This window comes from Rissa tridactyla, chromosome 13 (assembly GCF_028500815.1).
Source record: "Rissa tridactyla isolate bRisTri1 chromosome 13, bRisTri1.patW.cur.20221130, whole genome shotgun sequence".
NCBI classification, from domain to species: Eukaryota; Metazoa; Chordata; class Aves; order Charadriiformes; family Laridae; genus Rissa; species Rissa tridactyla.
In genome coordinates, this window is record NC_071478.1 from 3,330,720 (window position 1) to 3,355,665 (window position 24,946).

The 24,946-nt window shown below is 42.7% G+C and overlaps 1 protein-coding gene across 8 annotated transcripts in view; it reads right to left on the reverse strand.

Annotated features, from left to right (window-relative positions):
- Positions 1 to 24,946, reverse strand: part of KIAA1671 (KIAA1671 ortholog) — an 86,326-nt gene that overhangs the window by 14,264 nt on the left and 47,116 nt on the right. Inside the window, exon 1 of one of the 8 annotated variants that reach the window (XM_054219068.1) lies at positions 13,647 to 14,127. The exons of 5 other annotated variants lie outside the window; for them this stretch is intronic. In XM_054219068.1, coding sequence (XP_054075043.1) covers positions 13,647 to 13,931 — 285 coding nt within the window. In that variant the 5' untranslated portion in view covers positions 13,932 to 14,127. Of the gene's footprint in view, positions 1 to 23; positions 278 to 4,232; positions 4,432 to 13,646; positions 14,128 to 24,946 lie in introns of those variants that run through there. 2 more of the 8 variants (XM_054219071.1, XM_054219070.1) reach the window with 2 other exon arrangements.

Consider the following 24,946-nt stretch of genomic DNA (forward strand, 5'->3'; position numbering starts at 1 on the left):
CCAAAGGTAAGTTAAATTCTTACATTTTTCAGTCCATTCCAGGTACAAGCTTTCAGCCATGAGCAAGGCATACATTTCTAACAGCTAAGTGAGTGCAGGGGAAATAATCTTCTATTTCTTCGAAACCACAGGGCATTTCCTCCTCCTCGGCTCAGGCGTATGTTTGGGTTTTCACAAATTCCCTCTGCAGCTTCATAATTCCATGCTTCGCACTGGGGGCTAAACTAACACTCCTGGGCTCAGCCTCCTGCTGTCACTTGGTGGCCACGTAACCTTGGGCAAGTTGATTCACTTCCAGGAGAGCCACTAACAAATGCAAATTGTTATTCTCAATTTCCTCCCTACTATACACGCTACTTCAGGGTGGGTTTTTTTTTTTTTCCAACTTGATGCCCACTATGAGTTTTTGCAATCCCAGTCTCATATTACAAGCTACCGCATTCTTGTAATCAATATATATTATGTGTCTTTATCAACTTTTGCCACTTTCTGCACAGAACAAGCTGCATCTCTATTAAGGGCTCGTATCCGCAGCATCTGGCAGTGTTGGTGGCAGCGCAGTCACCCCCCCAGCCTGACACCCACAGGAAACGCTGCCACAAAGGGATGACCCAGCAGACACGAGCACGTTACCCTTTTTGTTGGAAGGCAGTATTTTCCACCAGCTACAACTGAAGAACATTATCTCCACGCATGGTATAGATTCTACTACTTGCAATTACTCCCATTGTTTCTAACTAGAAACTAGAGGCCCAAAAGCTCAGAAACCAAAATGGGAGCAGCAGAAAAGCCAACTTTGTGTATTGCATTTAGGAGACCTCATTTATAAAACATCCAGTTTTATCATGAGTGCAATGGTAGTAAGGAGAAAACATGCACAACCCAGATAATACCATTTTGGTAGCAATGGGAAAGAAATTTAGATGTAAATATATCACTTATCTGAAGGCTCAGTAGTTCTTAATAAAATTTTACATTGCAGACAAACCGATCAGCACATATGCCTCAGTTTCGAGTAACATTTTACTTGATGTTATATATGTTTGACCTTTGAGATGTGGTTTTAGAACCAAAATGACACAGTGAGCACTCAGGTAGCAATTCTCTACTCTAAAACCAAAACAAGCCTGAAAAAGAAATAACATTACACCTTCCATAGACATTGTGAACTTAAATTCAATACGACAAACTGAGAAGTCTAAACATAAGGAGTAAGACACTCCAAATTTGAAGGGATTACTGTGTTATATCAAGTAATGTTACTGCATTTTGCTTCTGGAGGAAGCTACTTAGTTCAGAAGATGACTGTGCATCTTTCCCATGCTTTTTAATAGGCTAAATGATTAGCTGGAAAAAGTAAACATTCTTTCAAGTCTACGGATCACTCCTCCTATCACTCTACGGATCACTCCTCCTAAAGACTCTGGCTTCTACCAGCCGAGAACAGCAGAGAATTTAACGAGGTACGCTAACCTGGCCAGCGAGCCGAGAGAAGACAGACACCAACTTCACCCCAAAAGGGGAGAGGTACGAGGAGCCGATTCTCTCCCCAGCTGGTGGAGGAGGTGTCAGCTGGGGGCACCGAGGGTGACGCAGAAATGCAATTTATAGCCCCTGCAGCCTGGAGGAGATGGCGTGTGTTGACGAAGGAAGCAACAACAAACCCAAAAAAAAAAAATCATTCTTTCCAGATTATTAGCAAGCGCAAAAATGATGAGGTTTAGCTTTTCTTTTCAAGATCTCTTTTGTATCATCTTTACCGCACTCCAGAAAGACTCAAGGCAATCTGGTAGTACAGAAGCACTGGGCATTGGGACCTTGGAGGTGCCTGGGAAAAATTCATTCCCTTTGTTTTCCAAATATTTACTCTCAGTAACTATAACCTTATTTTAAAAACACTGCAGAGACTAATTAAAAAAAAAAAAAAAAGGGATGATATTCTCTACTTCCATCCTCTTTCAGCCTTCGTACTCTCTGGATAGCACTTAATAGCTGCTATCCAGAAAAAAACCGAGGAAACTTTTGGGTTCTTAAATACCAGCCAAAATTACACAAATACTCTGAGAACTATACATATGTACCACTGTTTTTTACGGCTGAGATGCTTTTAGACACAAGCAACTCCAATTAGCTCATACAGACACATTTGCATTTTCTGGCAGGAACATATTCCTTGGAACAACTTGGTGTTACAGACAAAGAGCATGAATGAAGAACAAACTGGGACTACAAATCGAAAGCTTTAAAACATATGACAGATGAGGAAAACAATGCAAGATCTACTGAATGTACTAGGGTGACAGTTTTCAGGTCTGTCACAAGCCCATTATATCACACATCCCACAGTGCCCTATATCCCGTTCATTTACAGAAACCCGCAGGAGAGAGACGGAAGCACCCCACCTATTGCCTCGTAGCGCTTGCAACGCATCCAGTGGCACAACAGGATGCACTAAAGCCAGTTTTTACCCAAGTATTGGAAGAAGAAATACTTTCTGACATGTACTGCTCCCAAACACGACCAGTTTCTGCTTCATACTTTGTTCCCTAGCCTAAATCCTAATTGAAAGCTCACTTCTTCAGGTAGATCAAAACAATATTTTATTTTCTTTTTCTTTTTTTTTTTAAATGTGTAAGCTCCACAGAACAAGAGAACCTGCAAGATAAAGAACTGACACATCCGGCTGTGACTTTTGCTCTTAAGAACAGATCTGCTCTGAACAGAAACATTTTTTTCCTGTAAGAGACAACTACCCATTATTAACTAATTATTATTAACTCAACAACCTTGTGCTAACGTTTGTGATCCATTCTCTTGCTTTACTCGTCCCTTGGAAGAGGAAACCAAAGTTGAAAGAAGGGATATACAAGACATGGAGCTAGGCCAGATACAGCCATTGCCTCAATAAACAGAATATTTATGATACAGTAAAACAAGACATTTCAAAGGAAAGAGGCGGTAAAAAGAGGAGTCTGGTCTCTTCTTGGCTCACAAGATAAACCCAAATTAGGAATTTTCTTATTTATAATCACAGAAAAATCTCGCCAATCAAATAAATACTACTCTCAATCCAGTATTTAAATGCTGTAATTCTCCACGCTTTGATCTTTAACTTCATAATTCTTACAACAGTAGCCAGGGAAAAAAAAAATCAACTTAATTTTCACATGAAATAAGCCAGCCGAGTTGTATACTGATTTGCCTCTAGTTCTTCTTCTAGAACGAGACATTATGATTATGCCTCTTTCAGGGCTCCCTTGGAATTAAGCTGGGTTTGGCAATAGTCCAGGACTGATTACTCCTGCAACTTCCAGTTCCTGAAAATGATGCACACACAATATTGGTCCTACCAGCGCAAGAAATTAACCGTAACTAAGAATGAATTCATACATTTCTGTGAACACCTCTTTTGCACTGATGTGAAATAAAGACCTGGCACACGAGGAATACCAGTTGAAAGAGATCTCATGAGTCAGAATCTGCACAGACAGTTTCAAAAATATCTTTGTTTGCAAAAGAGACCCAGACATCAGACAGTCAAAATGACACCCCACGGCTTGAAGTGCAAAAATTTAAAGTTAAAATCTACTGGCATAAATTGAATATGAATAGGTAACTGCACAATGGAATGAAGTTTTGACCATATGCCTTGCTAATATGAAACTCAAAGAGAAAAGTTTTTGCTGATTTCTTGGAAAAGCATTTTTTTTTTTTTTAAATAAAAAAAGGAGAGAGAAAAAGAAGTCAGAAGTTTGGTCAAGCTGCGCAGATTCAGAACTCCCCTGCCCCTTAAGTGTGACACTGCATTTAAGGAGAGTTTACAAGTCCTTACAAATGCAGGAAACCGTCCCAATTGTTCCCCTGCAATATGCCAGGAAGCTGGCAATACACCTTATTCTATTAAAATTTAATTCTATTATTTCATAGTTGACTCTGCTTTGAACAGGATGCTGGGCTAGAAGACCTCCAGAGGTCCTTCCTAACCTGAATTCTTCTACAATTATTCTAATGATTCTAAGGATTACTCCTAAAAGGTAAACTATATATTTTGGAGCACTAACAGAATTATCAAGAACCAACCAACCAACAAAGGCCACCACAAAAAGAGGACATTAGAAACTATACAACATTTCACAACCCATACTATTTTTTCTAAGTATCTAAATGCCAATACAGCAAGTAGAAAGCCTAACAGTGGAATCGGCATCCTACAATTTCCATATATACTTACTATCCGGCGAATTAGTGCTGCCCACAAGGAGTAAGTCATGGCTCAAGACCAACGCTCCAGTTCCTTCCTGGCAACCAGGCCAGAAGATTTACCAGCTCAGAGTTTAAACAAATTGTTGGAAGGAGCAAGTGCCTTAGTGTAACATTGCAGGCAGAAGGTGCTGCCTTCTGCCTCCCACCCCACCCTCCATGCTGCAGGGACAGATAAACAGTTCCAGGAATTGTACATTTTCTTTCTGACCTCACTGATGAGGAAAGTTAAGAGACCTCCAGTGCAGGCTCCACCCACGGGCACAGAGAGGCGAGGAGGAGGATGAATTCCTCAGCCCTGTCCAATACCCTATTCAGCACAATACCTTCACACCAAGCAAGGACTTCACAAACCCTGGAGACCAGGCCTACTCAATCTCATAGCCTCAAGGTCTTTTTATTACTGCATAGGCCACCTCCACGGCCACCAGCGGGTAAGGAGACAGCAGTGAGCAGCCTTGGTGTCTGCTCAAGAGGACCACCCCACCAGCCCCAGTGCCCTCCTGGGCTGGCGAGGACAAGCCAGTTTAACATGGCAAACTGCACACCCATGGGGAAACGCGAGCGAGCCCCAACTGCCCCAGCCCGTATCCGAAAGCACTCACACAGCAGATTTAGCACCGTTACATCCTAAGGATCTACACCACTCAACTCAAAAAACCCTTAAATCATAAATGTTTAATTTTTCCATGCGCAGTGGAGTACGTATCGAGGCCCACGGTATAAAACATTCCCATAAATGATATCAGCCACTACATCCTCGCTGTTGCTATGCAACCCGGGGCTGTCTCAGCCATATGTGTTTTCTCTACCTCTTCCACCGGGATATGATAAGCAACAACCAATTATATTCCTAATGTTAAAAGCTGACAATATTTACCTTACGAAACACAAGTTGTTTTAAGAAGGGTGACTGGTTTAATTCTCCACCTTTTCATAGCTTCCCAGCTTGATGCATGGGCCTGAATCCCAACCCCTTCCCCCTGGAAAAAGGCGGCAAAAAATGCAGAAAAGCAGACCCACAGCTGCAGAAATAACGGGAAAGGCAAATGTCCGTTCCAGCCCCTAACCTGAGGGAGAAAATGCCAAGAGTGAGCTGTGAACAGCCAGTACCCGAGAGGAACGGGTTGGAGCAGGCGGAGAACAGCCCAGGCTGCTGTATCCCATGTATGCTCTTAGCTCAGCTGCTCGCCTTTAAAAAGCTTTCTGCTACACCCACGACAGACCTCATTCACTAGTCCTATGGCCTTGCTGATAGGAAAGCCAGCCTTAATCTCAGAAGCAAAACTCTTTGCTTCAATACATCTGATCTAGTTACAGCTGTCCCTGTTTACTGCAGGGGGGTCGGACTAGATTACCTTTAAAGGTCCCTTCCAACCCAACACATTCTATGATTCTATATTTGAATTAAATACAATGGATTTAGTTTTGGTTCGGTTCAACGCATAACCCTTTGAAATGCATACATGCCTTATGATGGAGGGCGGGGGGGGGAATTTTCACCTTCATCAAAACACCCAAACCTAAAACCTACAGCTGATTTGACAAGCGGGTCAGCGCAGAGCTGACAGGGCTCCTCCTGGCCGCACCGGCACAAAACATTCACTGTAAACAGCAAAAGGGGAGCCAGAGGAAATCATTGCCAGCAAGCTCAATGATTTACTCAAGCTCAAACAGCACATTCCCAGTTCCCTTTCCAGCCTAAACTCGAACCCCCAAGAGGCTGAATACTACCACAGCTCTCCGAACTCCACCATTTTCCACACTTTCTGAACATATAAAATGACTTGCCCTGTTTGCTGGTCTTTAGCTAATTGCTTCTCCTCCACTAGCGGACCTTTCACTCCTAACTCCCAGCTATGCCGTGCCTCTCGGGAGCCAAGTCCAGCTGAGAGACTCACGATTGCAAAGGCAGCAGCACCAAAGAGAGACCCAAAGTCTACCCTGAGCTGACTCTGGTCACACCAGAACATGGGTAAATTAATCCAGATTGAATTAATTTTGCCAGGAATCTGGTTACAATCACACAATGAAATCTACTCACTGCTTTTGCAGTGACTCTCCGTGAAGTCACCCTCCTCGTTCCATTCAGGATTTCAAAGACAATTTAGAGTTTGTTGGTTTTTTTATACCCTGAACATAGAGATGCTATGACTTGCTGCGAACACTCACCACGCACGTATCATGCGGTTTCAGCACAAGGCTGAAGACAGAGCAGAGGTTGACTTGATGTGCAAAAAAGCAGACAAGAACCAAATTCTAAATATATACCTTGCTAGGGCTGAGCGAGCCGTGACAGCTCTTCCTCTGAGAGGTGGGAAAGTAGAAAACCAAAACAGAGCAATAGTTGGGAACATCTTTAAAATCCCTCCTATGTCAACATATTAAATTTTCTTTTCAGCCTTAGGCAGACAAGCTAAAAAAGAAATTAAACCCCAAGAAACCAAACCCTGGAGGATGGGAGCCAGAGACATGCCAGCCTGTCCGTCAGGAAGAGTTTGAGCAGGAAAGTGCTGTCCCACCTCAGAGCCTGAGGAATCCCCTCTCTCCCAGAGGGCACAGGCGGCTCCCATCAGCATTAATAAAAGTTGGCACTAGGAGCTGAACAGGATCCCTCATCCTCAACAGTGCAAGAGCCACAAGCCGGAACACGCCGATTTTATACTGTTATGCTGGGAAGTGAATAGATTTGCTTTTTTTGAAAAGCTACATGCTTGGAATCAACACCTCCTACTTGAAATACTTTATTTCACAGCTCTTCTGCACAGTTAACATTTTTCCACATAAGACACAAGTTAAACTTCAAACAAACATTCCCGGCGAAAAAGGCTTTTTAGTTTAAAGTCTAGACTTAAAGATGTACAGAAAGCGATGGGGTTTCTTGACAACAAGTGACTAACAAACACACAGACTTTGGAAACTGTGCACTGCTCGTTTAAACAAAAATCTCAGGCAACTCAGGAGGTGTTTTAGAGAGCAGTCAAAATACACACAGGTCAATGAAACGCCACTAGTATTTCCTGAAACTACCACAATATTTCAATAAAAACGGATTGCTAATATCGAGTTGTGTTCAGGGATGTTTTTGTTTAATGCAATTTATTTCCCCCTGAAAGGTAACTGCTGTCACTTTGTGCTTAAAAAAAAAAGAGGCAAGGTGAACGAGTACAAAATGATAAGCTGTAAATATATTTATGGTTTTTTCTTATGCTCTGAGAACATGGCAAAAATCAACTCCTTGCAGCCAGCCTAAATAAAATCACAGAGTAAAGTCGTCTAAGTGATTATTCCTGTCAAAATAACAAGGGAACAACAAAGGCAGTCTACTAAACACCCACCGCTGCAGTTTTATGGCCCAGATTTATGCTGCCAGCTACGTTCATGGCCTGTTAAACCAAAGAAAAGTTATTAAGAATGAAAAAGCATGAGCTGTTTCAGTATTGGCCCTTGTATCTTCATTAATTAAACTGAACAGCGTCACTCCTCCCCCTCCCAATCCTGAAACAAGACAAACAACTCATTTTTAAAAGCTTGCTTTCTGCAAACTTGCTTCACGCTACCGTAACAGCTCTCCAGAAATTTAAAGATAAAATTCCATTCACTGATGGTGCTGATATTCATTGATATTTTTGAGAGCAACTCATTGGGCTTTCGGTGAATATTAGGACAAAGTAGTTCAGCAACTATTTGTTGTATCAAAATAGCCAAGCTCAGGAAAAAAAAAAAAGCCAATTTGTATTAATTTCTTTTTACTGTTTTTTGAAGGATGCTCACCATAAAGGACAAACATTTGCAGACCAACCTTAGGTAAAATCAAACCAGACAGCAGAGATCAATGCTCTGTTACAAGCAGAGATCCGGTCCCAGGCGACATGCAGGTGAATGGCACGCATATCATTCCAACCAGGTTTTAACAACCCTCCTCTTGGTTCCTCACCTGATTTTCATCACCAGAGAGGGACGGGCCACAAAAGGAGAAAGTGAGAGCTTGTATTTTAAATTTTGATTTTAAAAAAAAAAAAAAACAAAAACACACACACCAAAAAAACCAAACTCCAAACCACAGCAAGATGGGAATTTCAGTCTTTAGTAGAGAGGATGATGGTGAAAGGGCTGTAGGATGCAACAAAACCCCTCTGAAGGACTAAGCGCCCTCCCAGCACGCCTGGGACTCCTGCAGTCAAACAATACACTCAATTTCCACCTGTAGTTTGGAATGACATTGAAACTGAATCCCAACAAAATAACTGATGCTGTCAGATCAAGCTTGAATGAAAAGACCATTTTCATCCACTGACCAGGACGACAGAAAACAAAACACGATTAAATGCGCTTTGGTGTGATTTTTAACACAGAGCAGAACAACTCACATAAACCACACGGATCACTCGCAGCCCAGGCAGCCACAGAATTAATCGTTTCTCTTCTATTTCAAAATTGTCTCCCAAAGAACCTGGAACACCTCTGAGGTTTTCCACAGCTTTGTTGTTCACGCTGGCACTCCAAAAGTAGTTAAACTTCTTACAAAGCAACAACTTGCCATGCTTTTTCAGCGGTGGAAGGGGATAGCTGAGGAGCTGAGGGTATTAAACAACTACCCTGGTTTTATTGTACGGCAACAAACTTCAAGATCCAGAACTAATGGTGTTGGCTGTGAAACCAGGTACCATACCTGTAATTGAAACATGACTGATATTACCATGATTAAAACAGAGACAATGTTTAACGAAAGAATCTCTGCTCCTATTACAACAAAGACACTACGCTGGTGATAGGAGATGAAAAAAATGCAAAAAGCCTCAATAAAAACGCCTGGGAGAAAAATTAACTTCCATTTAAAAGGATTTGCTGTAGAGCAAAAACTTCTGCAAGCTCAGCTACAGATTCCCAGATCTGATATAATATGCCAGAATAATGATGCAATTAAAATCAGTCCCGTGTCATTACGTGCCGCCAATTCTCAGTACCCGTGACCTGCAACAGCAGGGCCCAGGCATTTGGGGGTGCAGCAGCCAGAGAGTTTCTTCAGTCCATGGTGACACCTTTTTTCCTTAAATTAAGTATGAGAACACTGTATTACATCTAGCTGTAGAAAATAACCTCAGACCAATTCAATCCTGTTTCAGTGGAAACGGAAAGAACAGATGCCTTTGAAGTTATGGCTACACGAACAGACAACCGCAAGGCAAGGCGAGGAAGGAAAGGCTTGCTGGGAAACAGCAACTGGTAAGAAAACAGGGGTTTGGGCTATGAATGAAGGCAGGACAAGTGACAGAGTATTCTGTTTGAATGAAGAAATTAATAGAAGTACTACAGGGAAAAAATAATAATAATAAATGATCTTTTTCCAAACAGTGTGCTGTTGAATATACCAGAGAAGCTATTTAAAATAAAAATTATTCTTGCACTCCTGTTTGTGATTCACAGATTTGCGACTATTAAATTCTGACTGATGACTTGTTGCTTTGAGAACCACAACATAAATTAGTTTTAGCTCTCAAGCTCGTTTTAGCTCTCAGGCTCATTTTATCCCTTGATTGTCCTAGCTTTTCAGCAATTATCCTGGGCTGCGTCCCCAGCAGCGTGGGCAGCAGGGCGAGGGGGGGATTCTACCCCTCTGCTCCGCTCTGGGGAGACCCCCCTGCGGTGCTGCCTCCAGCTCTGGGGCACCAACAGCAGAAGGACACGGAGCTGTTGGAGCGGGGCCAGAGGAGGCCCCGGAGCTGCTGGGAGGGCTGGAGCCCCTCTGCTGTGGGGACAGGCTGAGAGAGCTGGGGGGGTTCAGCCTGGAGAAGTGAAGGCTCCGGGGAGACCTTCCAGCCCCTTCCAGTCCCAAAAGGGGGCTTAGAAGAAAGATGGGAACAGACAGAAAGATGCGGACAAACTTTTTAGCAGGGCCTGTAGCGATAGGACAAGGGGTAATGGTTTTAAATCAAAAGAGGGTAGATTTAGACTAGATATAAGGAGGCAATCTTTCATGATGAGGGTGGTGAGACACTGGCCCAGGTTGCCCAGAGAGGTGGTGGATGCCCCATCCCTGGAAACATCCCAGGCCAGGTTGGATGGACTCTGAGCAACCTGATCCAGTTGAAGATGTCCCTGCTCATGGCAGGGGGATGGACTAGGTGACCTTTAAAGGTCCCTTCCAACCCAAACTATTCTATTAATTCTTAAAAACATGGCTATACCTTCACTAGATTCAGAATCAGACTGCCCTGTGTTACACATTTATTTATCTAGGTGTAATTTAAGGCAAACAGTATAAAGTCTGGGTCCCACATAAAAGCTAGAGGATCACATGTTAAGTCGGGTACATCCACCCAGCCGCCCTTCCTCAGGCATCTGCTGCAGAACCCCCTCTCTGTGGCGCTGCAGAGACACACCGCGCAGCAGAGACGGAGCTGGGTCAGGAAATCAGCCCTGCCAGACATCAAATAGGAAAATATGACAAGGTACGAACAGAATAACAAAGTGAATACGTAATCCCCCCGCTGTTAGACAGAAGCGTTTGGAAAGAAAATTATTTCTTCTCTCTTGCAGCCTGATTCCTACTTTTATGACCTCCCGCAAGGAAATAATCAGTTATGTCGAATCCCTTTCACTCCAATCCTAAAGCTCCTCTATAGTGGATAAAAATCTCTCTTACAGCCCAGAAAAAAAATGTGATATCCATGAGCCCTTTCCCAGCTACATAGCCCGCAGCAGTCAGCAGCTAAAATATGTTGTAGTATGTTATTAATAAGGTGCTGACCTGCCAGTCTCCCCACGTTTAAAAAGACTGGAAACTGCACTTATGTCAGACCTGTGGAACAGCCCCGAGTTTTCCCACCGGATTCCAGCAGGCAGCTTCAGGCCAGTGCCCTAAAAGCTGCTACAAACGTAGGATGGCAACGTAAGTACAGAACTAAACAGAAAACAAGACACTTTTTCAGCCTAAGCATTTTTTAAAAGTCACAGATATACAAATAAATGGGTGAATACTTTAAATACAATACTTTTAATTCCTCTAGAAGACATCTGAAGCGGTGACAGGAGGCCCACACAAACTCTAACCTATTATTTCTCTTGGCATTTAATCTGAAAGTCCATCAGAGTCATGAGAGGGGAGAGGCAGCTACGTCGATGCAGCGGAATGCACTCTCACACCACCACTTATCTTCAACCTCAGCACTAAGTTTACTCACATTATCTTAAATTGCGCTGTTTGACTTGAGTTTTGACAAGTTTCTTGGTCTTGTACAATGCTAAGTTCTCAGCCAGCAGAGAAGGAGCTGAAGGCCACCGTATAAAAGCCAGCGGCAACAGTGGGCTCCCAAGCCTGTGAGCCCGGCGGGTCCTTGTTTAAAAACTGCATCGCTGAAGTATCAGCGCCAAGTGACTACTCTACATCCCCAAAACAACAAAGAAGTCAGTTTATGATGAGTTATGTGCTTTATACTTATTCCATAGTTATTTTGTAGAAAAATGTTAGTAGCTCCAAGGACTAAGTAAAACCAGGACCCTGTTCCAGCCAGATAAAAACAATAACGGCTCCAGGTCCGTATTCAGAAGTCGCTCTGTGGAAGACGCAATGGCACAAACTACAAACTTTTACAAGTGCCGAGATCTTAAATTTGAGCACAGGTTAAACCAAATTCACACATAAAGCCAAGCACACGCAGAATTACTGCTGAAGCAGAGGAACAGCAGCTCCAGGGGCTGTCACCTGTGAAGTAACCAGAAAGGTCACCCTGTGTCTCACGATTTCTGCTCTGTAAGCAGTGCACTGTAAGGACAGTAGTACAGTTGCCTCTGCAGGTCCTACATTTCCATTTTCTCAGTCTTCACTTCTCTTAAACAAGCTTTTTATTCAGACGATTCTAATAAATCTAAAATATCCACTTAAAAAAAAAAAAAGAAAACCCCACAGAACTTTCCCGTGCAACACTGTAACAGTGGTTACCAAATATTTTCCTCGCCATTCTTTTGTGCTCACTTGACAATATTTTCTTTTCCAGTACAGCCAAACAGGAGCTGAATAGCAAGCTAGGACAAAAATGCCATAACTGTAACTGATAAAAAGCACTGGAAATAGCCCGTACACAAAGGCCACACCTGCCCAAGGAATGCAACTTTACCTTCAGTCATTCAGTGAACAAACCTCCGTGAGGCCACATCAGAACTTTCTGTATTTATACTATACAGTGAATAACCACTTTGGTTTAAAAACAAAAAAAAAAAAAAAAAACAAAAACAAACCACACAACACAAAAAAAAAACAACAGGGGAAAAAAAAAAAACCAAACCCCAAAACATTTTGGCCACTTCAGAGAGCAAGCTGTTCAGGATTTACCCACACACTGGTACCAAGGCTTTGGTCCCCATTCCACTCAAGACAACCCGCTTCCCGTAGTTCAAGGGCCAGTCCTAAATCATCAGTTTCGAATACACCTCAAATCACCAGTTTAGGCTCCTCTCCATGAAATAAACCAGAATAAACCAGTTTCATTTACCTTTCACATATAACAACCTAAAAACATTGCTGCTTTGCAGCATTTGCTGGCACTAGAAAGAAGGGGTGTCGAATAATGCCCGCAAGGAGCGTGGCAGAGCCCAGCCCAGCTGGAAGAGCCGCTCAGGAGCTTCTCTCCACACTTTGCCATGCCATTTAATACAGACCGTCCATCCTGAAAATAACCTAGTGACTAGGAAAGGCATTCCATGAGAAAGGGAGGGGGCTCTGCGTGGCACACAGCCGCGGTGAACCAGGAGCTCTTCACCTTTCCTTTGGTCCCATGAAATTACACCCTGTCTCCGCCCCACTACGGCCCCCACACGTCACACTGGTCGTCCAACTTCTGTTTCATGACAAAGTATCAATCATTCTGAGATAAAACACCTCCTTTTCAACAAAAGGAGAGAGTAACGATCATTCACTATTGACCACAGAGTGACAGCGCTTAAGTCTTCTTACAAATTAAGCTTCAGGCATTTTTTTACTGAAAAATCACAAATACTGACGTGTGTTTAAAGTCACACTGACCTGTGGTGTTTGAAATGACCGACACAAGTGCAGTTTCAGACCAACTTCCTTTTTCTAATTTTACACAAATATTTGTCCTACCTTACCATGTTGCTTTAACAAAGATCAACAACATTGTTCCCCCGTTCCCAAAACCTTGATTAACTGCGTTCCCTGGCAGATGAAAATATCCACCTGCGCTCCGGAAAGAAACTAGCTGGGAGCAGACAGACAGACACCACTACCTGGAAGTGTTTCGGGGGCTATTTTTAAATTGCAAAGCAGACACAATATAGGTTTTATTAGATGAAACACTGCAAAAAAAGCAAGTTTTTTTGCATTGTATTATCTACCTCGAGAGTCTCAAAAAGGTGTATAGCTTACAAGCTCAGGTGGCTCTGAACTGGGCTGCCTCTTCCTCAAAGAGGAAAACCTCTGCTGACTCCGCACTGAAAACCTTCGGAAGGACTCTCTGCTCCGGGACGCAAAGTGCCTGAAGGAGGAGGTGCGCTTGAAGGGAGTCCTGCTGCCACCTTCCCCGCTAGTCCGTTCGTGAGCAACCGCAGTAGTGACTAAATTTAGTGCTTCCTGTAAGGATCTCCGCACTGTACCCATCCACTGGGTCATGTGAGTTTGTGCCACTGTCAGTTTGTCTCCAAGGTAATCCATTTTTTTTTTTCCAGCAGAGATGAGAAATCAATATTCAGCAGCAATTACTGTAAAATATATCCTCCTTAACAACCCTGATTTTAATTTGCAAAAAAGACTCCGCTTATAAAGTATTTCCAGCTAATGTAAATAGTACTACACTGTAACCACCAGCATATTTCTATATTTAAATAACAAAAGATATGTGAGGTTGGAGACTGGTATTTGTTGAGTAGGAAAAAAGAAAAGACTTTTCCTACTTACAATCAGGTTTCCAGAGTTCCATCAAAATATGTTTAATTCAGCCATGTTAAAGAGAGAAATCAAGGTTTAAATCCTGACACAGTCACTTGAAATTAGTCCACTTACAAGCAAAGAATTAGTCTCTCACTGTCTCATTTCAGAGCCGGAAAAGCAACTCCCTTTTTAAGCCCAAGTTTTTGTTTTGCTGTAAATATCAGAAGGATAAAAAAAATTGTATTCTTCTGGCTCGGCAGCTTTTCAGGTAACAGTAACATTAAACAAAGTTCTGATGCTTCTATACAATCCATTTAGCAGCAAGACGATTAGATCCTTGAAACAATAAATCCAAATTATTTTCTTCCCAAAGAACTCTGCAGGAAGGTATCAGCATGGGCAGAATCCCGTCCTCACCGGTCTCCCCGTCTTCAGCACCATCCTACAAGATTCTCATTTCCAGAAATGCAGATCACAAGCTCCAAGGCACGCTGAAGCTGAAGGGGAACCGTGTCAAGCCGCTGCCTTCAAGACCGGACTTGTGGCTGCTCAGAGCCTGCCAGAAGATCTGCTGCGTGACATCAGCTCCTCTGCTTCAAGGGGGGCTTCATACCAGAGGAATGTAGCTGGGAATGGGAAAACGCTGGGAAACCAGTAGCCAGCGCAGAGACTTTTCCCCACGCCTGTCAAAGCCGCTGCGCACGCCTGCTCCTCTCCTTATACAATCTGGAGACGCGCTGGGAAGAAGCTGCCGGGTATCACAGCCTCAGGAGGAAGGTCTGCCGTGCTCCCAACGCTCCCCGAACAAGGCGCAAGAGGTGACGCGCCGGCGAAAGCTGCCGCTGCCTCTGGTGTCCTACTCCCTCCTCTCCGTCCCTGCCTCGCCTCTGCTCCGGAGAGGAAACAATGAGCGAGGTGAAAGCACCGCAGAGATCTGCCTAAGGAAGGATCTGGGCTGGGCTTTATTATAGTACAGGCAGGGTTACCATGGCAACCAAGGGAACAGCATCTGCTTGCTGCCTAAGCAGGCAGGAGTTGCACAGATCTATTGGAATGATTCATAGTTTGCATATGTCACGTGTACTTAACCGAGTTTAACCCTTCCTTGGGAAAAGGGGAGCAACATCTCTGCCAGGGAATGCTTTACACCGACACCAAAAGGTTTCCTGTTCGGACAAAGCCTACCCCCATTCCCGTTGTTTGATGGGGTATGTGGGTAGCAACATCACTTATAAATAGCATAATTAAACCATTATAAACTCAAACAAGGTACTTTCAAGTTAGCAACTATGATATCAGTGCAAGACAATGATTAAGCCAGAAGCTCAAAACTAAGCTGAACAGATCTGACAATCTGAAGCATGGTTTTCCCCCCCCCCCACTTTCACACACTGTTAACAACTGTTGCTGTCATTCCCCAACGCTGCTCCCTCCCCAGCAGCTGGGAGACCACCAATGCAAAGCTTGAAATGGGTGGGGGTGACAAGAGGACCCCAGGGATAAAAGCAGGTAACGCTCAGCAGTCAGATGTCACCGGTCATGGAATTTCTGGAAACAGCCCCTTTGGGAGGGCAGCAGAAATAAAAGCTACGGTTTTAAATCAATAACCACGAGTAGGTGCCCAAAGTCAAGATGTGACTAGTTTAGAACTGAGGTGAAAGAGAGGTACAGGAACGAAGGTAAGAAAGGCATGTTGAAAGCTGCTCGCTTTCTTGTTTATTCAAGGGTTTTTTTTGTTGCTATTGCTTAATTTGCCATACAAAGTACCATGGTCTTGCATCATCCTCTCCTCCCCTAAACCTTTCAGGAAGAGATTTAATGGAATGAAAAATTTCTAAGTAATGTATTATGAAATGACTCTCATGTAAAGTTTTATTGTATCAGAATTCTACTTGCAAACACGCACAGAGGCATACGATGCTCTGAGGAAATGGGGTGTCTTGCCTTTCAAGCATTGCTTTTAGAGTTGAACTCCAACAACCTGTAACTGATCTCCAAGAAAAACTTCGGTAACAAAATGCAGCATTCCATACCTTACTCTTCATTTCTGAATACATTATATTTGTTTTGAACATTCTCAAATTAGCAGCCTAACAAAAACTCTCGGTGTTAAAAGGGAATCCAACCAATAGAGAAAAATCCTTTTTCCTCACATAGCTCTTCTTTTAAAGAGCTACTGGATTGGTTTTGTATGGAAATGGAAAGATACTTTTGATCAGACGCCCCAAGAGCTGGTTGTTTCTTATATTTTTAAGGAAACAGAAAAAAAGTTTTAAATTTGTTCTGACACAGTTATGGATAATGCTTCATGAGCGATGGAGATCCTGCATCTAAGGTTGAAATTTAAGACCTATTACCCAGTTTTATGCTGTTTAATCTAAGCTCTATATTTCAAACATTTGTGCATTTGCAAGTGCAGCTCTGTACTTGCTGCAGTGCAGGGTTTCTTCATGAGGCACTTTGCTATTTTAGATGGTTTCAGGCTCTGTCTGATTCAGTAGCCCCCCCAAAATAGCAATCCCAGAGCTCTGGACTGTAGCTGCCACGCAAGTTACTCATCAGTCCCTTCACCTTCACCCCGGGCACAGCAGAACTGGAATTTAACCAAACTTCTGGTGTATCGCCTGCCACAAAATGGGAGGATTCACATAACCAGATTCAACCCAACATCCGCAGAAGGCGGCTTTCTTACAGCTTGCTGCAAGCATTTCTCACGCACGTACGTGACTTGAAGGATCTGAAAATTCACTAGAGAATGTTTTTCGCTTTTTTATCAGACCTCCCCTTAAAAGAGAAATATTATGCCCAATTTACCATTTTTGTCCTTAGAAGACTGTAAAACTGATGATTTGAGTCTATCCACAACGCTAAATTTAGTATCTTCTGGCTATCACATGAACATACTGCTAGGTATTTAAGTATACTCAGCATCTAAATCGTTGCTTAGATTTACACTTCAATTAACATCATGGCAAAACGTTTTAGAAGATAATCAGATGCACTTTCACCATGAAATTCAAATGGGTGGAGATTTTTCCACCCTTTCAGCTGAAATGCAGTAAGTGACGGCATGTTCTCCTGCTTGAGCTCCATCCCAAAGCTGGCGGAGTTCAGCAGCTGCCAGGAGACTCACAGACTATGTGGTCAAACTTAGTGTCCTCAGAAAATCCATCTAAAAATAACTGAGGTCCGAAAAAATGGGTTAAGTTTTAAGAAAATTTGTATGAATATTCCTTTCTAAAATGCATCTGTATATCAATTACACAGAAGAAGTGTCCTCAAAAATACCTCTCACTGGATAGTTTATTTCACAATACATTTTGTTTATTTTCACCGCTCCCCACCAAAAGCATAACGTGCTGACCTCTGCCTTGATCTGTGCAGTCTGTCTGTGTGAGGAGGGTTATTCTACTTTATTAAAACAGACTGCTTCTATCCCTTCTATTCTGGTAAGTAAAATAATCCACCAAAACCTCAGAGGACCCCATTACATCAGCCAACTGAAGCTGGAGACACTTGAAAAGTCTAAAGGACGGAGTTTTCAAAAGCTGTAAGAAGCTGAGTAGCGAATTATGTTCTGGACTTCTCTGATTCAAGTGAGATTCCACCTGCATGAAAAAACAAGCCACCACTAAAAATAATTTTGAAAGACATAAATCAAGCTCACAATAGATTAAGCACTTTATTAGCCACAGAAGAGTACCGGTTGCAGAGAACACGCTGCCACGTACACGATCTCCTGCCTGCGGGTGCACACACAACGGACCAAGAAAGCCTGGGCTCCCCGGGGAGCACACCAACCTCGTTCTCTTTATTTCTTTTCTAAGGCTCCCCAGCACATGATGCTCTGTAGGACTGCGCATAAACTTCCCAGCTGGCAAAAGCTCACAACTGTAGTTTAATTAAACAACAGCATGTGGGTTAACGCACTGGCTCTATTTACTTCTCCTCTGGCGAGTTCACGTATCTTTTTCTAACTCTCAGCCTACAGAACATAGCTCAAACCATACAGATGTTCTATAATTGTCTCCCAGCCACTCCGGTCCGGCAGTCTTTCTGGCTGAGCAATGGTTTGTTTCTGAACAAGAACAGCACAAGCCGATCTTCTGCCCTTGAAAAACACGTAGTGATTATCTCATGCTGCAGCCACCCCGGATCTGTCAAGGGTCTGCAGCTTCAGAAAACAGAAAGCACACATTGCTAACCAGTACTGCATGACTAATTACCACAGTGGCAAATGGGACCTCGTTATTCAAACATCGCTGGATACTTTTATTATTAACATCTATTCCACCTACAACTCAGAAATACAATCCTGCACAAAGAAGTAACAATCCCTATTTTCCCTTTTACATTAGAAAACAAAATTCTATGGTTACATTATATTTTCCAAAAGCTTCTTTCAGCTCATTTTGAGCTTTACCTGTTCTCAAATACATACAATTATGCTAATGACTACATAGGATTGGAAGGTCAGATGAAAAACAGGCCTATGTAGCACAGCACACAATGCACGCACCAGGAGAGGAAGGCGGAACATGCAGCACAGCCCATGAGGAGCGTGAGCCGGTCAAGCCCACGGGGTCTTAAGCAAAGGCCCCATCACCACCCACCACTAGTGTGCATGGAACTGGGAAGACCATCCAGCTGAAGACCTATCAAAAGGATATTGGAGATTAGTTTTCCCCCAGACTGGATGATCCTTTGTCAGCAAAGCAGATGTGACAGAGAAGGATGGGCAACATTAGTTTAAACTAACTGCGAAAACAAAGTCTCTGCTTTTCCCTTGTGGAACCCTCAATCAGAAACCCATTCTGCTGACGCTTACCTGCCTCACACCCCATCACTCCACTTCGGTTGGCAATTGTTAATAATTTATGCATTTCTTAAGTGTTTTCTGCAAGTCATCATCCCACATGCAAATAAGCATCATGGTCAAGTACTTGCAAAGATCACGACAGCTTCAATTCCATCTTGGGGCTCTTGGTTTGTCCATCTCAATTACGCTCAGTCTTCAGCAACCACCGAGGAGCAAAGCCTGCCCTTGTAAGGCTGTTCTGGGCTTGCATTCCAGATCAGCCCTCTTTCTGTTTCATTAGTAAGAGAACTTAATTTAACCTGTTGTGTTTGACATTACAGACTATTTAAAGACACAGCACTGTGCCGAGCTTAGCTACACGGCTCCAGACTCAATTACTCCTTGGGTTCCTCAGACGCTACAAAACAACTTATGTTTTTTATACCCTCCTTATTTTTGCCTCTGTGTTCTCTATTTTGCCATCTGAATTGTCATGTTCCAAGAAGGACTAGCAAGCATTCCTAACTACAGGCTGAATTTCTTATATTGTAACATCACATAATAAAAGTTTGTCCCATGTCACCTTCAAATTCTCATTTGAAGTAAAAAAGACACGCTTTAGTACTCTGTCACCTGAAACGCCAAGTAATATTCTCAAGGCTTCCCAATGATCTGCCAGTTTGCAGCGGTCCCACTCCCCCTACGAACCACCCCCCAACCGCTCCGCTGCCCCTGCACATCTGGCAGAGACACAAAAGCCCAACAGCTGGAGCAAAGGTTTTTGTTTTTTTTCTTTCATTCCAAACCAAGACCAACAGAACTGCTTTAAAACACTCTTAACTTGGGAAAACACAGAGTTTGGTAAAAGCCTGGGCAGATACACTCTATGTTTTGCTTTCCACATGCAAAGAACAAAACTGTTTGTATATCAAGTTGGTTTCTTTAAAATGCTCCTATCTATATGCCAGTTCTCACACGCCCCCTTTCTCTTCAAAATGACTTGCTGTTACACAAACAAGAAAAGATTGATCCCCTGGGTACATTTTGTAGAATATCTGGATTTGGGGAAAACTGAAAAATGCGCAAGTTTCAGTCAGGTTATCAGATTTATGGGTAAAAACTGTCTCAGTTTGTCTGCCAGGTTAAATCTCACTTCACTGGCAAGAAGTCAGATGTAGAGAATTAAAGACACTTCCTCTGTTACTGTCAGGGAGCTGTCACAACTGCTCATAGAACAGTCTTGCTGCACAAAGTCTTTAATTTTGATCTTTGTTCATCACACATAGCAATCTCTTTCATTTAAGCTTAAAAAAAAAATAATTAACACAGAGCTTACGTTCAACAAAAGGCTTACATTTAGGTCCATGAACAAAAGACTGGGATTGTTCAGGCTCCTGTACCAGCTTATACTTGACAGAGCTCAAAACGCAGCATAATTTCAAAACCCTAACAAGCTGCTGGGTGCATGGGTGCAGAAGATTGCTGTGACACGCATCGTCTAGGGGAAATAGAAGAGAAAAAAAATCAAGGTCTGTTCTGAGAGAGAAGAGAGAGATGACGCATTTCACACCACGGCATCCAGCTCTATCTTGAAGCCAGGCAACAACCTGCTGCAGGTGAGGAAACCTCCTCCACAGTTCAATATCCTTCAGACTCACCCCTTCCCCATCTGCTTCCAACACGCTGGGCACCACCAGCTCTGACGCAGGCACCCGGTATGGCCATACCAGGACATATTTAGGACACAGGCCTCAACAACATCAACACCGCTGCAGAGGTACTCTGAAGACAACAAAAACCTTGCTTCCTCTCTGATTTTTACACGAAATAATGTCCATGGTGTGGACTCTAAGGAAATCATTGCTGTAAGTTTGCTTCTCACTCCATCCTTTTTTCCTGTAAAGCTGTACCCAGCTTTCCCATCCCTCAAATCCAAGACTCCCCATGAAACTTAACACAGCCGAAGATGAAAGAGCTTAGTAGTTTTATCTCGTTTGCTTGTTTTGTGGTTTGTTTGTTTTTTAATTTTTCACAGCAGTACGATAAATCCAATTCATTCAGATGCCTGGACTGTTTCACCTGTCACAATAACCATAAGCAGTCTATGGTCAGAAGAAAAAGAAAACACACCCCAAAATAGTTGAATGGATGGAATGTTTTCGCAGAAGGACTTTGTACGGTGTCTATACACAGTGAAAACTCTTTTGTAACCTGTAACACTGGGTATCTCAATATTTACACTAAATATTTGTTTTCTACTCCTACTTTCGTTTCCTACTGAAACTAAGCAAATTAAGCTCAGTTTTAAAACAGTTTTAATTTACGCTTATTCAGAATTGAAGACAAGTTGCATAGAACTTGACAATAAAGGCATTCCCCTCATATACACCGCCAACTACAACAGAAACTGAAGTTCCATTTCCAGACACTTTTCTCATATTAGTTTATTTTAAAAGCCCCCAAATGCCTCACAAACCAGCGGGCAAGGCGAGACTGCAGTAGCAACAGGTCCTGGGTCAACGTTTGGAAAGTTTACACAAGCACACATGAATACAAGAGGCTTTTAAAGAAAGGTGCTAAAACACTTCATAAAGTATCTCATCAATGTAGTCCATGGCTAATTTTAAAATCTTTATTGTAAACAGGGGTACTAATAACTTCAGAGTAATACCGATTTCTTTAAGAAGTACTGCATCTCAACCATGGAAAAAACAATTACATTTTGAAATTCAGTGCCAGTAGCTTTGCAGACAAATACTTTAATTTATTCCTCCAGATTGCGGTTACGGTACTTAAGTATCAAGAAATTTCATTTTGCTCTTTAAAAAGGCTTATGTAATAAAACTGACTTTGCGACTTGCCTCTGAAGCCTGAGTCTCATCTGATCTGGAAGAGGACACAAGAATTCTTTATTTACCATCCAGTCAAATTTGCTTTAGGACAACCTTCGCTAAGAAGCTCATTTGTGTTCCTTTGAAGACATCATGTTCGCCAGTACGCAAGTGTCCACACAGGCCATGTCACATCAGGACAAATACCCATCACGGTCTCATCTCCTGCCTTGCAATGTAGCGGAACGGTGGCAGTGCTGGCTCTAGGAGAGGACTGAATCGCTTTGACCAGCCAGCCATTGAAAACAGAAGTGATGCCACCCGCATGCTGCACATCCTTGTTCCACAACTGCCTTTTTCTTGAAGTTCACCTGCAGTATTACTACTTTTATTTGATAAATAACAGAGCTGAACTCAGCTACCATCACGCTATCCTGCCTACTCCAGGTGATACGTCCAGGGTAAGGGGAAAACGACGATCCAGAGCAGCCCAGCTCCCAGGCACAGAAGGGTAGGGTAAGGCTTTATTCTCTGTCTTGCTGTGTGCTAACCTGATAATCTTCACAAAGCACAAAAAGCATTATAAAAACGATCATGTTTTATGACAAGCACGACAGATTCTCCTCACGCAGGGGCAGAAAGGCAACAAGAACATTCCTTGCCACAGAAAGTGAGTACAGGGGGGAAACTTCCCTGCAGACCTACGGCACAGGTTTTGCCACTTTCCCAATAGAAATGAATATACTCTGAAAAGTTTACACGAACAACCAAATAGCTTACAGTCACTGCACGTATCTTCTCGAATATCAGCTAAGAGAGGACAATAAAAAAGAACAAGGAAAAACAAAACAAGAAAAATATATCCTTTCTCCAGGTCTCATACAGAAAGAGACTTGGTTAGACTGCAGGAAGGCCAAAATGGCAGTGAATTTAAAATAAAAAAAAAAACAAAAACAAAAAAACCACACACACACACCCCAAAGTGTAAGATGAAACAAAAAACCCCATAGCCCTCAGGTCACCGTACACCATCAGTGGAATGTTCCTGGCCAGGAGAAGGAACAGGTATGAGCCGTTCCCAGAGCAGCGTACAAGGGGAGAGCAGACACACAGCTCCTCGGGCTTGGCACGGGCTGAGCGCTGGATGAGAATAATGGGGCTCCCACTGGACAGGGCCCCCGTCCTCGCCTGCAGTCCAGCTCCTCTCTCCCCCACTGCAGAATGTGAGTTTTGTTTCTAAAGGTCTCCACAAGCAGCATATGGCCCATCTGGGGAGGGGGAAGGAAATTTTTTTCACTCCATTTTGTATCATTTGTCTTGGCTGCGGGCATTCCAACCTTCTCCGTATACACGCATCTGCGGTAAGAACGGCTTGGGAGTTAGAAGCATGAAAACAAGCAGAAAAATGCATCAGCTGCTGAGGAAGTAAAGGTTAAAATGGCCAATTCTAAAGAGAATTGGAGGATTCGGAAACAAGTATAAGGGAGGTCCTTGACACTCTATAACCCCAACAAGGTGGCAGGAACATTAAAGGGGTAATTGTCTCATACCTACCTAGTGGTAATTTATTAAAGCTGAAGCTTATGCCTGAACATGGACTCCCGTCTCACCCACAGCTTCTGACAAATAAAACATTCTCTGTGGCACACAATCAGAACTGTCCAACATAACATTGTGAAAAGCTATTGAAATGTTATGTGGGCAGCTGATTAAGCTTCCGTGTGCAAGGTTCCAAACTGCTTTTATATCCAAAGAGTATCACTTTTAACATCTTTTCTTCATCAATCTTAAAAAAAAAAAAAAACCAGAAAAAAACCCAAAAAACAGAGTGACCCAGTCTGATCAATAAATTTGAAACACACAGACATCCACACGCTTCAAACATGACAACAAAAAGATTAGAAATGTTGCTGGGACCTCATCTTTTCCCCCTCTCACGCAAGAAGCACGTTAGCGCATATGAAATGAAGCTTTTTATCACAGAGAAACGTTTTGCAATGTTTGCTAAAGAAGGTCAGACACCGAACGCATCTAATCTGCCTGAAGTCCACCCCGTGGCCTGACTCTCCTCACCAGGAACACTTGGTCCCCCGCTGCCACGCGCTCTGCCCGCTTCCGTAAGCTCTCGGCCACGTCCCCCTCACCGCTACCACCACCCTTCCCAACACGCTCCCTCATAGCACGTGGCTGCCACCCATTCTTTAGGTCATGAATCTTTGGGGGTAGACTTGTCTTATCGTTTCCGTAAAAGATATGTAACACTCACATACATTGTAACAACAATAAAAAAAAAAAATCACAGCACTATCACTTCAGTAAGATAAAATTCTGTGCCTTCCATTCTCATTTAAGAAAAGTCACGTTTAAGTATGATACCTACCCTTCTTACAGATTTACATCAAAAAATGATAACGTAAGGGGCAAGAACAGGTGAAAGCAGAGGCACAGAGTGGGTCTTATTAAGCTCCCAACACGCTTGAAAGCTGCACTTTCATCCGAAGAAAGTGCAGAAAAAAAAGAAGAAAGAAGAAAAAAAAACACTTAAATTTTCATTCCTTGTTTTCCTTACAGAACTACACTTGGGATAAAAGAAAACGCATTAATATTTTTCATGACTGAACACTCCACATGCTTGTTTATGCCTGCCAGAATAATTTTACCATTCTACTACCATGGTCATCCTTGATGGGATCAGTGAAAGAACTGCAGTTTCCCATTTCATTTGTAATCAAAGCAGGAACTCAGCCGTGCTTTTCTCTGTCCAGAATTCTGCATATTTTAGAGTAGCATGCAATTATTCCAAGATTAATGAAAATCTGTAAGCAAAGGTAATTGTGAAATATAATTTTTAACCTAAGTTTTTCAACAATTTAAGTTTAAATATGATTGCCAGCAATAACTGCAACAACTAGAGTGCCAAATCAGTTTGTCGGAAAACGTTAATTCTTTTGTCCCCCAAACTATGTTTCTCTTGAACTTAAGAAAGGCCCCATTAAACATCCTGAACATGCATAGTTTTTGTACCTTGAATTGTTTCAGTATAAGACAAAGCTATCAACGTTAAAGCTGAGGGAACAAGCTAAAAATACACTATGTTGTTTGAAAGCCCATGTACATAATCATTCAGCACTTCCCTTCCATCTCAATGGAGGAGGAAAAACTGAAAAACA